General features: G+C 34.9%; 1 protein-coding gene across 6 annotated transcripts in view; it reads right to left on the bottom strand.

Annotated features, from left to right (window-relative positions):
• The window catches only part of LOC143253166 (uncharacterized), a 126,162-nt gene that overhangs the window by 67,835 nt on the left and 40,172 nt on the right, over positions 1–18,155 (bottom strand). The window contains exon 1 of one of the 6 annotated variants that reach the window (XM_076506573.1): positions 2,010–2,030. The exons of the other annotated variants lie outside the window; for them this stretch is intronic. Within the exon in view, the coding sequence (XP_076362688.1) occupies positions 2,010–2,015 (6 nt within the window). The 5' untranslated portion in view covers positions 2,016–2,030. Of the gene's footprint in view, positions 1–2,009; positions 2,031–18,155 lie in introns of those variants that run through there. 6 annotated transcript variants of the gene reach the window in all.

Genomic DNA, 18,155 nt, shown 5'->3' on the forward strand with positions numbered 1-18,155 from the left:
GAGTGAAATGTGTAATTTCATGTGTTAGTCATACATTGATAACCACTGATGGTCATACTGCATGATGAAGAAAAAAAAATGATAGAAGTAGTCATAGTATTTATCAAGAATTAATACTATCGCTTCTGTCAACGGAAGTTCTCTTTCTGTGTAATCATGCATCCATGTAATGACTTGCAGATATTAATAATCCATAAATTATAATTACACATAAAATTATAATTCTGTTTGAGTACAACTTTGTTGTACATCTTTGTCTAGGCTCCCAACATGGAAATGCTGATAGATTGACTTTCTGCACTGTAAGAGCCTGTTTTATTTTATTTTTGTTGAACGTTCTGACACTGGAAACCATTAAAAAGTTAAAGCCATTACAATGACAGTGCCACCAGAGAATGTTGCACAAAATTTCTAGTGCTTGAATAACATAACTAGTGCTTAGAGCTCCAGGAAGATACTAATTGACCCATATCTAGTGTGGACAATCCTTGCCTTGCAAGAAACTGAGGAGTGGCCAGCATGAATTAAGAAACATGGTGTAATTATATGTAACCTTTGTGTCTTGTACAAACAATTGCATTAAGGTGTGCTGTACCATTGTTCTAAGCTAAAGAAGCACGAGTTTCAAAGAAGTTTCCTTAGTGCAGCATTTGTAGTTTGTTCCTAATGAGTTTGTTTAAAGTATTAATACCATTCTATATTTATTGTAATTGATTTTAAGTTATTTTGAGATGGCAAGAGCAAACCTGGATTAATTTGCTTGGTTTATGCAATTACGTATTCTCGTGTGTAACCATAATCATAACCAACCTGAGCTCTCAGATATAATTTTAAGACTTTGCAAAATGCAAGAAATAGAGGCTGCCAAGGTATTATGCCTAACTTCGTTGATGGAAAACTGTGGTTTTACTGGCTGCTTTCACATCAAGATGTTGATCAATGGTGTAACAGTTTATTATGTGTTCTAACCAAAGGAAACACTGACCAGGTAGCTGAAGCTTTTCCATTGAGTAATATCTTAGTACAATCTGTCACTGATAAGCTGGCAAAGAAATGTATTTCGTGAACTGGCTTACCTGAAGAAAAAAACACACGGACCACACAGAGATAATTAAAACAACCAGCTGTTCTCTGTATTATGCGAAGTGAATATTTGGTTGTAAACATTAATCTGTGTTGTTTATCTACATATACACAAATTGTAGTTAACCGTAATGACTGTGCATTTTTTTATCGCAAAACCACATCCTGCTATCTGCTGAGCCCACCGAGAGAAATCGAATGCCGATTTTAGCGTTGTAAATCCGTAGGCTTACCAGTAAACTAACGGGGGGAGGGAGGGGGGAGGCTAATGACTGTTTACACACATTCGTCAAAAATTTTAAAAATAAACTTTCTCGAAAATTCTATGCACCTAAAAATACTTACTTTTAGAGAAAGAAAAATATGTTCATGATGTTTTAAATATTTTAAATATTCAACAAGATCTTGAAACAAAACAAGTATTGCAGATAAATATCAACTAATAATAATAATATATAGATATATATAGCCTCCACATAAGATCCTCAAATTATCTCTCACTCTAGGCCCGCCATGGTCAGGTAGTTAAGGCACTCGACTCGTAATCCGAGAGTCACGGGCTCGAATCCCCGTCACACCAAACATGCTCGCCCTCTTAGCCATGGGCGCGTTATAATGTTCGGTCAATCCCACTATTCGTTAATAAAAGAGTAGCCCAAGAGTTGGCGGTGGATGGTGATGACTAGCTGCCTTCCCTTTAGTCTTACGCTGCTAAATTAGGGGCTGCTAGCGCAGATAGCCCTCGTGTAACTTTGCGAGAAATTCTAAAAAAAATATATATTACGCAGAGAACCTTATCTTGCCTATGTCTCATAAGGAAGTTTTCGTTATTTCAAGACATTAGTTTCTAAAAGTTGCCGCTTGTAAAAAGGTACATCTTAGATACGTGCGAAATACACTTTCGAATAATTTCTAAAGAATGGTACCTTCATAAAATAATTTGGTGTGCTTACGACGAGTTTCCTGTTTAATTGTCCGACTCATCTCACTGGCATGCATTTATAGATTGACGACAGCAAACTGTGATTATTTGAAAGCTAGTTGTTTATTGGTTGACTTGTTTCTACGTCACGAAGGACATGTTGCTGTAGTTGAGTATGTTACTCGAAGGTACATCTAAACAACACAAAATAAAAAATAGCTAACTATCAATGTAATACTCGCTCTGGTTTCGTCGAATATAAAATACAGATACAATTCCACGTAGTATTAATAAGGAAATCTACATGTAGTGGATCATGTTTCCACAAGCTTAGGATAAAATATTACGATATTAACGAGTTTGGTTTTTCAACGGTCAAAACTAGAATATTTGTTAATGTTGATTTTTGTATAGTTTTATTTTTCACTAATTTACCAAAGAATGTTGTTGATTTTAATTTCTTTTATGCATGCTTAGATTTCTCAGTGAATCTCGAGAATTTTGTTCCTAATTTCACTTCATTTTGAAATTTGTTAGCAAAAAGAAAAATTTTGAGATAGCTATATATGAATGCGTTCCCCAAGGCCTGACATAGTTAGGTAGTAAGGACGCTCGACACGTAATCTGAAGGTGGAGGGTTCCGTTACAACAAACATGCTCGTTCTTTTAACCATGGGGGCGTTATAATGTGTCACTCAGTCCCCAAAATATTCGTTGGTAAAAGAGTATCCCAAGGTTTGATGGTGGGTGGCGACAACTAGCTGCCTTCCCTCTAGTCTTGCACTGCTAAATTAAGAACGGCTATTACCTCAGATAGCTCTCATGTAGCTTTGAACTAAATAGAAAAACAAACAAGCGTTTTCCAATGGGGAAGTGGTAAGTTTACGATTTCCTCTGGTGAAGAGAGAGCAGATAAACTGTTGTGTAGCTGTGCTCTAAAAGCTAATAGAAAATACGTAAGAATGCTCATTACTTTGGTTTTAAATTTTCTTGGAGTTAGGTATATTCGGTTACAGTTTTCGTCCCAGCTCATAATAACTATTTTACATTTGTTTCCAACTAAACACATTCATGTGCACTTGTTGTATAACGTATAGAAGCTTAACACACACACCTACATCCGCAGAAACGTTGATAAGCACAAAGCTCACATGTATCTGTGAGATGTCTTATGATCTATTCTTTACTTAGAAGTAGTTAGTTTCATACGAAGTTTGCTGGTTTCTTCATGTTATGCCAAAACACTATTCCAAGTATATATGGAAAAAATCTATGTGATATTCAGTTCAGACTTATTTTAAATTTTTTGTTCGGTTTTTATTAAACATTAGAGAATGCCATTTTTTAACAACAACATCCAGCATAAGCCAGGGTCAACCATGTAAACGTCCTGCGAATTAAAGCAAACGCAATAAACATTCATCTATTTTTCCTTTAATTTATCGTCACCTGTTAAAATATTCTCAAAACTACGCCTACAGTGCATACAATATAGATATATATATATGTATTACACCATACTGCTGCCTTGAAATTTAATATACTGCTACAAAGTAGCAAACAGGAATGGTTACGCGAGACCTTGGATGCTGGCGATAGTTAACGCATTTGTCTACCTATATTAACGTACAAAACTTGACATTTCCTCCTACTTTTCTGTACGTCTATCTATCACTTCTATCTGTTCATCTCTCTCCCCCAACTACATCTGACCCAGCATGGTCAGATGGTTAGAGCCTTCGAATCGCAATCTGAGGGTCGGAAGTTCAAGTCCCCGTTCCACCAAATATGCTCGCTCTTTCAGCTGTGAGGGTGTTACAATGTTCGTTAAATCATTGTATTCGTTGGTAAAAGAGTAGTTCAAAAGTTGGCGGTATGTTCTGATGACTAGATGCTGTCCCCCTAGCCTTTTATTGCTAAATTAAGGACGGCTCGTACAGACGTTCTTCGTGTAGCTTTGCGCAAAATTCCAAACAAATCAACTATATCTTTCTAAATTCCTACTTTATTTAATTTCAGATTAACATGAATTATGTTTCAATATTAAATTGTTCATTTCCATACTGATCTGTCTGTAAATCAATCGATCCTCATTTAAATGACATTCCTATCAAAAACATTTATCATCCTAAAAACTTCAAATATTTCTTTACCGTACGTTATTTTCCAGCTCTTTAATTCCCACTTAATGGTTTGCGATGTTTAATTTTATAGGGAACACAAACTGCGGGCTCTTTTACCAAAATTTATTACATTTTATTTCATTTTCAAATATTTTGTTTTCATTTCGAATTATTAACTTAACAACCAAAGAATATTCGTTTTAAAGGTTTTGTGAAAGTTAGTCTAATAACACTGCTGCATCCTTCTCCAGGAACTGAGTACGCTATGAATAAAAATGTCAACTAATGCTACACAGCACTAACAACGAACATTTAGTGTAATGAAAAAAAATGTTTGTATTTTCTTCTCCATTTTAACCACACAACAACGTAAATCAACTTAACGTGAGTATAAACCACAAGCAAATATTTAAATAACTACAGCACCATAAAAAAATAAAAATATATGCTCACGGTTCTGCTTCAACCTCTCTCGATAAAATAACATATTTGCCTAGAAACACTATTCCTTTAAGTCTGTCTGTTAAAACATTGCTCACTCACCAAAGAGTTACAATAAAGACGGAAATCCGTTGTTAGAAACACTGACCACTTGCCAAAGAGTTATAATAAAGACGGAAATCCGTTGTTAGAAACACTGATCACTTGCCATAGAGCTATAATAAAGAAGGAAATCCATTGTTAGAAACACTGATCATTTGCCACAGAGTTATAATAAAGACGGAAATCCATTGTTAGAAACACTGATCACTTGCCACAGAGTTATAATAAAGACGGAAATCCATTGTTAGAAACACTGATCACTTGCCATAGAGCTATAATAAAGACGGAAATCCATTGTTAGAAACACTGATCACTCGCCAAATAGTTATAATAAAGACTAAAATCAATTGTTAGAAACATTGACCGCTTCGCAGGTTCTTAGAATTACCGATCTTTTACTTGTGATAGAGCATTGAAGACAGAGATCTGTTTTAGAAACAATAATCACCTTAAAAGACAACTAAAATAAGATCTCTTCTGAGGAAAAATAATCCCTTAATAAAAAACAGCAACATTAAAGTTGGAAGACTGTTCCTAGAAATATAGTGATCACTTGCCAAGGAGGCAACAAAGTTGATGTTCTGTTATTTGAAAGACTATTAAGATAACTTCCCCTGTACTACCTCCATAACTAAACATGTTAATGCCCCTTAACATAAATTGAATTAAGTCTACAACCACATGTTATTGATATCCCTGCCATGTGAATTAAGGTTATAAGCCACAACTACTGACCCCAATTCTCCTGAATTAAGGACAATTATATACTACTGACTCCCTTTCTTTTAAACTAAGGACACAGTTATAAGCTGCTGAGAAACCTTTCTCCTTAAATAAAGCCATAACCGTACAATGCCAAGATCCCTTTCGCCTGATTTAAAGCCTTAACTATATATTACTGGCATGCCTTCCACCTGAATAATATACTCTGCCAAGACCCATTTCATCTGAATAGCTGTGCACTATCAAAGGGCGTTTCAACTAAATTACGGCCATAACTATACATTACTGATGTCTTATACATTAAATAAAAACACAAATATAAAGTTGTTTGTTTTTGAATTTCGCACAAAGCTACTCAAGGGGTATCTGTGCTAGCCGTCCCTAATTTAGCAGTGTATGACTAGAGGGAAGGCAGCTAGTCATCACCATCCACTGCCAAATCTTGGGCCACTCTTTTACAAACGAATAATGGGATTGACCGTCAGATTATAACGTCTTCACGGCTGAAAGGGCAAGAATATTTGGTGCGACGAGGATTCAAAGCCGCGACCCTCAGATTACAAGTCGAGTACCTTAACCACCGGGCCATGCAGGACCCTCATTATTTAGTAATTAGTGTTACTGCGTCTTCGTACTTTTACGCTCCCCAGTAGCAAAGCGACATATCTGCAGACTTTTATAAGTAGAAACAGGATTTTGATATTTGTAGTGGGCAGATCACAAATCGCCCTTTGCGTAACTTTGTGCATGATCACAAACAGTAACAATAAATCGTACTTTAAAACTTCACCTGGATATCCTGTCGTTCTTTAGTCTACAGTGGTTGATAATCGCCACTGACTGTTTTAGTTTTGTTTGTTTCTCACACTTTCTGAAATCAAAGTTGACTGGTTTTTGTCTGACATATCAACCTTTTAAAATGGTTCATTAGAAGACAGCCTTGACTAGTTGACAAGCTGAATGACTCCTACGTTGAACGTTTACAGCTCTAACTAAATAAAGACTGGCAGTTACACCAAGATTAGAGTGGGAAGTTAATAATACGCTTGTACTAGTACATTAACGTTGAAATATTGTGGTGCACACGAAGCAACTTTCAATGTCTCTAAAAAAACTTTTCGTTAAACACAATAACAAAAACACACAATGTATGTGCAACAAACGTTATTCAACAATGTTGTTAATGACAGTAACAGACGATACATATATATATATATATAAAATACGAGTTGCTTCCAAAATTAAATAAAGTTTAATATTGTAATTCTTCTGTATTAATAGATCCATATTAAAATGTTCCGGTTTCTTTATTTTATTAATATCACATTGAAAAATTTTAATAACTAACTTTCGAAACAAGTTAGTGGCTCACCAACTCTATATTTAACAATTTCGAACCCAAGAAATATAATTTTAGCCAATTTTACTTTATGCTGTTAAACCCAGTAACGAAAGTGTCATTGATAATAAATACTATTTTATGACTCAAACTATCTTCAACACATAGTTGAAGATTACGTTATAAAAATGAAATAATACAACATTGCTGAAATTTCTAGTTATTGTTTTTCAGCACATAATCGTACAACAAATACAATTATGTTTATAACAGACATAAAATAATATTGAAATATTTTACTATCATGTGAATACTTACGAGATTTGGTATAAACGTAAACTTAAATAAGACGGCGTTTTTCTACTGTTCTTAAACAGTTCGACACCTTCACACTGATAAAACAAAGTAAACATGAAAACGTTCTAAGCCTAGCTTTGATCTTTTTGACATAGGATACAATTTTCTGTGTTTGTCCTCAAATCCTCATCATTATAAGCTAGAATTACAATTACAAAGTCTTGAGAATAGACATTCTTTAGGCAGGTTCAATATATTGATTGCGTAAAGTCACAATACAAATTTAAGGTTTATTTTCTGACTTGACATATTATGATATTCACCTGATTATAGAACTTGGTGCTCAGTAGACTAAAATATTTACGTGTCTGTAGAATCTGGGATAAACCTTATTTAATTCAGCATAATTTCTTCTAAAGTGGACCGAAGGCCACCTGGAGGAGTCATCTGTTTTAACCATTCGCATTACTATACTGCAGTGTTAACTGTCCGTCACATATGAGAAGTTTAAAGTTGCAATTTGTGCTGTCGTGACATTAGTAAAACGTGCACAAGTCATGAATCACGAGAAGAATTATGCACTCTGTAGGATATAACAGGGCATGATATGTGAACTTCAAAAGCAAGAACTTAAAATATTTGTTACTCTCAATTTTGACTACTCTTCAAATACAATAATTTTGGGAATTTATTTGTTTAAAGTTAAGCACACAGCAATACAATGGATTATCAGTTCTCAGATCACCACCGGTATCGAAACCGGGTTCCTAGCGATGCAAGTTCGCAGACACACGGATGTGTCAGTGGAAGCTACTGTCGGGGCCTTCAAAAGTACATCCAGTCACTATTTACCCAAATGCAAAAATTGGATTTTTAACCACACTCAGTTAACTTTCGTATTGTAGTGTTTATCCGTTCACATAATAACGGTCGTGCTCAAAACTAGTTTATCAACAAAGATTATGTTAGTTATCTAACTGCAACCCCTTTAACTAAGTATATTACATGTGGTTTGTCAATTCATAAAATTATTTACATATTTATTTATATATAATTACTCAAATATAGAACTGGTTGTGAGTCCAAGTGAACTGGATATACAGTTTCATTCAGTGGATTCAGCAGATAGCCCGATGTGGCTTTGCTATATGAAAACACACACACTCATACTGTTTCACATTTTTCTAGTTACAGAACATTGGTTAAACTGCATTCAGCTCATTACGTTACAATATTTCTCTTGCTCCAGAAATTCACATTAACTTCAATCAAATTACTAGCTTGAATAAATACATCAAGTTGGGTTAACTTTAATCAAAATATTGTTTTAACAGGTACATCAAACTGGTTTAAATTTAGTAAAAAATAACAAAATAATATTGTTTTAAAAATAAATAAGCCATTCTGGATAAGGCTTAATAAAGTTAATTTTCTTTAAATACATCATGCTGGATTTATTTTAATCAAATATTGTTTTTAATAAACAAATCACGCTAGATTAACTTTAAGTTAATTATTCCTTTAAACATATATCATGATGAATTAATTATCTTGTGGTAAGGAATTTCACGCTGGATTAATATGTTACGATATTGTCCTTTGAAATAAATGTCATGTTTCTTTCTTTCTTTGTAATTGAGCACAAAACTACAACTCCCCAATGGCACAGCGGTATGTCTGCGGACTTGTACACTAAAAACCGGCTTTCGATACTCGTGGTGGGCAGAGCACAGATAGCCCATTGTGTAGCTTTGTGCTTATTTCAAAACAAACAAACAAAACTACAGACGGTGTTATCTATGCTCTGTCCACACTACAGGTATTGAAACTCGGCTTTTAGCGTTGTAAATTTAGAAACATACCGATGTGACACGGGGGTGGGGCGTATGTCATGTTCAATTAATTACAATACAATACCGTTCTTTGAGACAAACCCACTTATATTAAAATGCCAGAATTAAATTAGAATTAAATCAAATCAATGAACGTAATGTCAATCAGTTTTAGGTAGTTTTTTGTTAATTATAAAAACAGAAAATTATGAATATTATATATCATCGTGATCCTATGAAGAAACTCCTGCACCTACAGTTTGAGAAATATTTTCTAACAGAAACGCCCCTCAGTATTAATTTCATTACAAGTCTGTTTTTGTTTCTTCTCATACATCACTCTGTATTAAATATCACAGTATCTTTGAAAAATACGTTATTCTACAGATTCATATCACAGTACATTAGTTGAATGTTCTATTAGCTCTGATTCACATAGCTTATTTTTGTGCAGCAGTTTGGACATTACAAATTAATTTTCACGTTGCTATTTTAAAACCATATTAAACTAACTTTCACATTTTTCTTACTTTCTTGATTAACTTTTGAACTTTTGGTTTAAGAAGTACAACTTACCGAACTAAATTAAATAATTTTGTTGCTTCGTTAGAGAAGGTACATATACGTTGTTTATTATGACTCATCTAGTTATAAAATAATTGCTGAAGCACGTGATATGACGTCAACATATATATTTTTTTGTTTTTTTATGTTTCAAACATTGTGTGATATTTTTAACCATGAGAACCGAAGACAGTTACGAAAAATTATGCCGTTCATAAAGTAGCAATAACAACTAATACTATCATTTCTTACTTTACCTGAAAGAAAACAAAGCATATTGAATTTTCTGTTTAACGTGTGCGTATTCCAATAATTATACAATTAAGTTTTAAACAGTGTTTTCACATTTAGCCCTGAGTACCGGTAGTGGAAACTCCGAAAAACCTTGTTTGTTTGGTTTGTTTGGGAATTTCGCACAAAGCTACTCGAGGGCTATCTGTGCTAGCCGTCCCTAATTTAGCAGTGTAAGACTAGAGGGAAGGCAGCTAGTCATCACCACCCACCGCCACCTCTTGGGCTACTCTTTTACCAACGAATAGTGGGATTGACCGTCACATTATACACCCCCACGGCTGGGAGGGCGAGCATGTTTAGCGCGACGGGGGCGCGAACCCGCGATCCTCGAATTACGAGTCGCACGCCTTACGCGCTTGGCCATGCCAGGCCTCCGAAAAACCAAAAATACACACTTCACACAACAACTAAAAAATTATGATATTTTTCTTACATTCCAACTGTAACAAACCCAAATTTCTTCCATCAGAGTTATTTCCGGTTCTGCAGTACTAACAATCTGAAGATCCATGGTTCGCGTCTCATTACTGAACAATCGCACTCCGCACTCAGATGTCGTGGATGCGTTATGAAAACAACAGATAAATGATATCATTTGTTTAAATAAAAGTAGCCTACGAGTTCATTCTTTCTAGTCTATGAGTTCAAATTTCAGCTAGCACACATAGCTCCTCTATAGCATATCGTGAATTTCTGAACCAGTCAATTGAATAAACAATTCTACACTGCTTGGAGGTAAATTATGTACTACTATAAGTCTCCACAAGGCATCCCACCCGTCGTCAATCACATTCAAATTTGGTCAGTGGCCTGACCAATCTATTCATGCTATAGTATCTTTTTCTGGAAATGTTTATTTGTTATAGCCACATTTAGCTACCTGCTGTGTCCATCAAAAGGAATCGAACCCTGGATTCTAGTGTTGTAAGTCCGTAAAATACCACTTGTCTACTGGGAGAGGGGTCCGGAAAGATGATAAACATCAACCATCCTTCAAATAAAAGGGCTGCCCAACTGTATGTGCATATGAAAACACTAATAGTTTAAATACTCCATTCCTTCATAGTTGGTATTGGAAGTGCATATCGAACCACATAAAAGGTTACTGTAACCGCCAATAATGATCCAAACTAAAATTCCACCATCGTTATACATGTGCAGTTCCTCCATGCTATTGAGAATGTATCTGGTCCCGGCCACCCACCAAATACGCCTTTTATCTGCCTCTAACTGAAGAATGGTTAATCTATGAGCGAGACATTCGTCTATATATCGTTTGACCAAACTATGTGTTCTTCATTCTTCTGAAGACGGGTTGTTTTGTTGTGATAAAAAACAGGTTACTTTTGTAATGAGATGAAAAATCGCATCAACAATCGTCTGGCGTAAAAGTCAACCCTTATGCTGCCAGTTTCTGAGAGCTTGCACGCTAATTTATAGTAGTCCAATTATTGTTGTGGACAGTAAATTCGGCTGGAAATTTGAGGTCCATCGGTTGCTTTGAGCCCATACTGTCTTGTGGTCGTTTTGAAATAATTGTCTCCAGCCAATTGAATTGTGGTCTGAAAGCAAGCCTACATCCTGGTAACCACATTCTGTGAGGTTTATAGTCATTTTACAACGACATTGTATTTAAACAAGCTACTAGCCAACATACAGCCTTCAGCATCATTGAAACGTTCACATGTCTTTGTTGTGGTTCTGTCATGTTTCACTTATAAACCTGATCTCTTTCATACTCTGCTATTCATCAAACTGCTGAGAATATATTACAGTTTCTATTCCTCTGCAACTGAATGTGCATGTCAGATCATATGACAAATGTTTTGCGTACAAAATTCTTTCAGGGGTGCTGTGTCACAAGAGTATCTGTGCTTTGTCATAACTGGGACATATAAAACTAATCATTCTCTAATTAGTTTCAGCAGTTTGGCCAGAACATTTTGATGTATTTTCTTAAGTTCTGACACTAACTTTTGAGAGAAAATTAAACTTGTTTGTTTGTGGCTAAGAACAAAAAAAAATACACAATGGGATATTTTTGTTGTGACTCCACAGGTATTAAAACTCAGGTTTTAAGGTTATAAGTCCACATACTTAGTGCTATGCCACTGGAATGCCCGAGTGTTGAAGAAAAATACTTTGACGCTATGGTATTTTATTATAACCTATCGGCATTCATTTTAAAAACCGGGAAGAACAAAATATTTACATTAATTCCTTAGTATCTGCGGCATAACAGCTCACAGAATGGCTTCTAGTTTTTTAAATATACAGTTTTAGTTTATAGCTCCGTTACCTCTACCCCCTGCTAGTACAGCGGTATGTCTCCGGATTTACAACGCTAAAATCAGGGGTTCGATTCCCCTCGGTGGGCTGAGCAGATAGTCCGATGTGGCTTTGCGATAAGAAAAACACAAACACCGTTACCTCTTGACCGATTTCAGATGTAATTTCAGTTTTGGACTCAGGGCATCAAGCTCTTTCTATTAGAGGTATTGATCATTCCCAAGGACTTATAAACAAATTTACTCTAATCCTGCCTAAAATAATTTCAGCTTGAGGGTAGACTGGTAGAGATCCTAGTGAGCAATAAAATTGTATCTGGTGTACGCGCGCCCCACTAGCGCACAAACATATAGCAAATAGAAAGGGGAACAAATTTTCTCAGAGATTGATTAATTTTCTCTAATCCTGCCTAAAAGAATTTCAAGTGCCGCAGGTGTTGAGAATTTCCTCTTGTTTACTTAAATATTACATTTCAACATTGTTTTTAAATATTTTTTAAAAACTTTAAACACAATTTTGATACTTTATGAAATGGGGATGATATACATTAAAACAAACTCTACAGAGTATTAAAGACAATATTTTATCATTCATTGATACAGTACAACTTGAAATAAACTTACCGTATTACTTTTGCAAACAAAGCACTATAAAGAGCTAGAACCTTAGATGATTATATCAGCTACAGAAGCCAAATTCATCTTATAGAAGGTATTTTAATATATTGTGTAAATCCAACGGGTTGTATGCTTTCACAAACATATATATCATTCTGGAGATTCTACCGGAGATGCTTTCAATTTACTGTAACAATGATATAATAATTGATTACTTTGATTAACCCGGTATATTTGTTCAAATGCGAAGAGAGTCGTTGCAGTTATTTGAAAACAAAGTGTACAATTGTAGTTGCTAACATAAAAAATTAAACTTGTTGCATGTTGAAAATGTGCAAATGGGTTTATTTATATTCACCGTAAGCACGAAATCTATGCTGGCTACACCGGCATGTTGTTTACATAAACAACTTGTCTTTCCTAATTATAGCCTTTGGTGGTTCAGTAGCAAGAAATAGAGCTTGTAACACTAGAATTCAGAGTTAGATTCCAGTGACAACTACACGATAGATACCTTGTTATGCAACTTTGTACTTAAACAAAACAAAACAACAACCTCTTTTACCTTGGGGTCTTTAAAAATACATAAATATCAACAAAAATAATAAAGCTAATATCTCTCATACTAAATGCGAGCCCAGAGTCTTCACGCAACATCCTATCACTATTAACTAAACCTTCTGTTCCTTTTTTAACACTTTGTTGATGGTGCATACCTGATTAAACTGTTTTAAAAATGGTTTAGTTTATTCTGATCTTTAAAATAATATCACATTATTAGTAAAAAACTGAGCTTATTAAACTTCATAGCTCGTTTTTCTAACTTTAAATATCGATATATTTTAAGTCCCTCCCCAGTGAAACAGCGGCATGTCTGCGGACTTGCAACACTTTGATGCTCGTGGTGGGCAGAGCATAGAGATCCCATTATGCAGGCTTGTGCTTAATTACAATTATTTTATGTAAATATTCCACGAATACTCTAGTTGTTATACTTTTAGAAAGTTGTTTTCATTGTTTTTCTCCTACTTGAAATCATTAGATATATGACACATCTGTCACCGTTAAGACTGCGACAAGTATTTGGACTTGAAACGCTAAAATAAAGGGTTTGATTCCTCTCGGAAGACACAGCAGACAGCCTGATGTGGCTTTGCTGTAAGAATAAACATACATGCAGATGATAACCAGTGATGACGAGAAAACCCACTTGTAGAGAAAAATATACATGTATAAACTGCTGGTATGGGTTCAGAAAATGTTTATGTAGAGGAATGAACAACGTTTCGACCTTCTTCAGTCATCGTCAGTTCACAAAGAAAGAAAGAGGTAACTGACCGATAGCTGACCACATGTTTGAAGGGGGTTGTGTAACTGAGTGTAGGGATGTAAAGGGCATGCTTAGATGTTTGATTATATTTATTAATATAGGTATAAAGGTGTTCCTTTGTATTGGTTTATTTTGGTCTTGAGTTGTTTTATAAGTAAGGCTTCTTTAATTTTGCGTTTGTTTCTTTATTTAGTATTTGGGTGTTTTATGTGGTTATGTTGCGTTTATTTGATTTGCAGTGTTCGACAGCAGCAGAAAAATAACCAACATTTGGCAAAAACTAGTTACAAAGTATGACATTCCAGTTAATACCAAATTTATTCAAAAACCAGGCACAAAACTGAAGTCTATACTATGTAAAAACTACACTGACAAACATCACACCAACATTATTTATAAAATAATATGTGATAACTGCCACGACTTCTATATTGGAGAAACAAGTAGAAAAATGGAAACTAGGTTCAAAGAACACAAAAAGTCACCTTCACACGTTTTCGAACACTGCAAATCAACTAAACACAACATAACCATAGAAAACACCCAAATACTAAATAAAGAAACAAATATAAACAAAATTAAAGAAGCCTTACTCATACAACAACTCAAGCCCAAAATAAACCAATACAAAGGAACACCTTTATACCTATATTAACAAATATAATCAAACATCTAAGCACGCCCTCTACATCCCTACACTCAGTTACACAACCCCCTTCAAACGTGTGGTCTGCTATGGGTCAGTTACTTCTTTCTTTCTTTATGAACTGACGATGACCGAAGAAGGTCGAAACGTTGTTCATTCCTCTACATAAAAATTTTCGCAACTCATACCAGCCGTATTTAAATATATACAAGCATATGATATTTCCCATCAAGGTCACATCTCGTCACTTTATGTCAAGATATTATTCAATCTTCTTGATAAAGAGAAAGACAGTAAGCATAGTTAGCTTAGGCATCTATATAATCTACAATTAAGATTCAATGTCTTCATTTATCAAGTAACTCCTGCTAAACCAGTGGTCACTCCGACTTCTACTAAGTGGTGCCAAACGAATAATCTTGGTCCCAAAATCTGCACAAAGGTTAAACGTTTCGGCCAATCACTTAGAGAATCCGGGTATTTCGAGAAAATAATTTTAAGGGAATTCCTTAAAAGCGGACCCCAAATTTGGCATTGATTTACATTATTTGGCCCAGGATGGACAGGTGGGTAGAGCATTCTACTCGTAATATGAGGGTTGCGGGTTCGAATCCCCGTCACACCAAGAATGCTCTGCCTTTTAGCCGTGAGGGCATTATTATGTGATGATGAATCCCATTATTCATTGGTAAAAGAGTTGACGGTGGTTGGTGATGACTAGAGGGAAGACGACTAGCGCAGATAGCCCTAGTGTAGCTTTGCATAAAACTAAAAAAAACAAACGTGATTTATATTATAGCACGTATAAGTAGGCCTACTAATTACCATTCGTAACGTAGTTAAATAAATTAAACTTGCATTACAGCGGCAATAGTCATTAAACTAAAAAAATTCCAAAATAGCAGTTCAAGTATACTTGAACTTTACATTATAATTTACATTATATTTCATTTTACATTATAATGGCCCTGTAAATGTGGGACATAGGTCCCCGCCTTCTCTAGTGGTAATATTAATCTCACGTTTTTAATATCTAAAGCAAACTTTTGGGCTTGGAATAATCAATTTCTCTAGGTGGCTGATGATATTTTCCTTAATCTGTCAACTTGCAAAATAGGTTAACATTCTTCACAATATAAGGATGTATGTTGAATGTAAAGCTAGTTTGATGAGGAATATAGTTTTTAACAACTTTCTATTGTTAAGGTTTATTTTTTGTTTGTTTGTTTTTCCAAGATGATTATGTGTGAAGGTACCATGATCATTTCCAATGAAGGGGGAGAATGGAGTTAGGTTATTACTTCATTAATATTATTACAAACATAGTACCGCTTATTTGTCTTGTTATTATGCACAAAGCTATACAAAAGGTAATCTGGGCTTTGCCCACTACGGGTATTAAAACCCGGTTTTTAGCAGTACAAGTCCGCAGACATACCACTATCACTGGGGTGGGTAGATACTACTGCGATGACTGGCACTGGACAGTGAATACGTTGTTTGGTTTCGAACAATGTTGGTTAAAACACAAACGTCCCACTCCTAGTGAATGTCAATTGGAAACATCTTCACCTTTATACTAGAGTTCTTGGTGAATAATTCAAGATTCGAGATATCCCCAACGCTGTTTGGGTGCTATCGTAGTAATTGAAAACATTTAAAAATGTTTTTATAATTGCTGTAACTTATCTTTATTTTGTCACAGAGCAAATTTTTTAAAATTAGTGTATTATTTATTTGTAAATAAGCACAAAGCTACACAATGGGCTACCTGTGATTTGCCCACTATAAATATAGAAACCAGGCTTTTAGAGTTATAAGCCTTAAGACTTACCACTGAGTCACCAGGGGTTGTTTCTTTCTTTGTTTTTAATTTCATGCAAAGCTACTCAAGGGCTATCTGCGCTAGCCGCCCATAATTTAGCAGTGTAAGACTAGAGGGAAGGCAGCTAGTCATCAACACCCACCGCCAACTCTTAAGCTACTCTTTTACCAACGAACAGTGGGATTGACCGTCACATTATAATGCCCCCACGGCTGGGAGGGCGAGCATGTTTAGCGCGACGCAGGCGCGAACCCGCGACCCTCGGATTACGAGTCGAACACCTCAACCCACCTGGCCATGCCAGGCCCACCAGGGGCTGTTAGTATAAATAAAAGATCGTCCAGGTACTATGTATAGGACAAAGATTAAATAAGAATTCCTTCTGAAGTTTGGTATTTGGTATTTAAAGTTGCAATTAGAAATATTTATATTTTTTTCTATGTGTGATGACAAACCGATAAAATATTAATATGGAATTGAATACATATCATTCCCGAATAATGTAAAATATTTGAAAACCGATATGACGTAAGTTAATAATGTATGTTAAACTATGTCACTTTAAGCCTGAATGAACACAATACAACATGAATACAGGACAAATAAAGAAAATATGCAAAGATGTATCGAGTACAAGGTAAATATAAAAAGAATCCCACATTTTTAACATTATATATTAAACGTCTTGCCTTAACAGAACAAAAATTGAATAAAATGTCAACATGAATATGTGTATGTTAAGAAGAGTAAACGTATAACATAAAACTAGAACAACTTAATAAAAACCAAAAGAAACAAATATTCGTAATTTCTCAACCTCACTATAGGAGCTGTCGAATTACTCTAACAAATATTTTCAGATAGAATATGAATCCGATTTTTCCACAACTTTATTACATTTCTATTGATCACAACTTTCCATCTAAAATCAAAAATAACAATTCGATATGCACGCGCATGTTAATACCGATTCTTCCATTAAATTGCAAAATAATGTCACTTTTCAAGAGCACACACACATCAGTCATTACGCAGACAACAGAGTGTAAACAGACGTCAACACAAGATACAGGAAGGGCATGACACAGAAACTGTATTCATTGTTTGGTCAGATGCTCTCAGTCACAGATAATACTAACAAATACCATGGAAACAACTTAACACATAAAAAAGGTCTGAAATAAACGCGTGGTTAAGGGGTTTCTTTGCATTCACTCAGTAAACTAAACTTAATCCCAGACTCTTCAGGTATTTAATTTTTCAGATACATTACATCGCAATCAAATAACTGGCTTAATTAGTCTGCTAAATTTGTTTAAGTTTATCCTCGTATTTCTACTTGCCTGTTTTAAAAGATATTCATCAAGTCGTTTAATTAAATATGTAAATAAACGCATAATTTTATTCCACCGTTTTTATCTGTCTCAACAGCTGTTGATATGTCTATCTTCATAATTTCAGTTATTGATCTTTTAGCGTGTTTCTTTGTCTCAATAGTAATCGATATGTCTGCCTCCATACTTTCAGTTAATGATCTTTTAGCGTGTTCCTTTGTCTCAGTAGTTATCGATATGTCTACCTTCCTACTTTCAGTTATTGATCATTTAGCGTGTTTTTGTCTCAGTAGTTATAGATATGTCTACCATCCTACATTCAGTTATTGATCTTTTAGCGTGTTTCTTTATCTCAGTAGTCTACCTCCATACTTTCAGTTATTGATCTTTTAGC

Source organism: Tachypleus tridentatus, chromosome 1 (assembly GCF_004210375.1).
Source record: "Tachypleus tridentatus isolate NWPU-2018 chromosome 1, ASM421037v1, whole genome shotgun sequence".
NCBI lineage: Eukaryota > Metazoa > Arthropoda > Merostomata > Xiphosura > Limulidae > Tachypleus > Tachypleus tridentatus.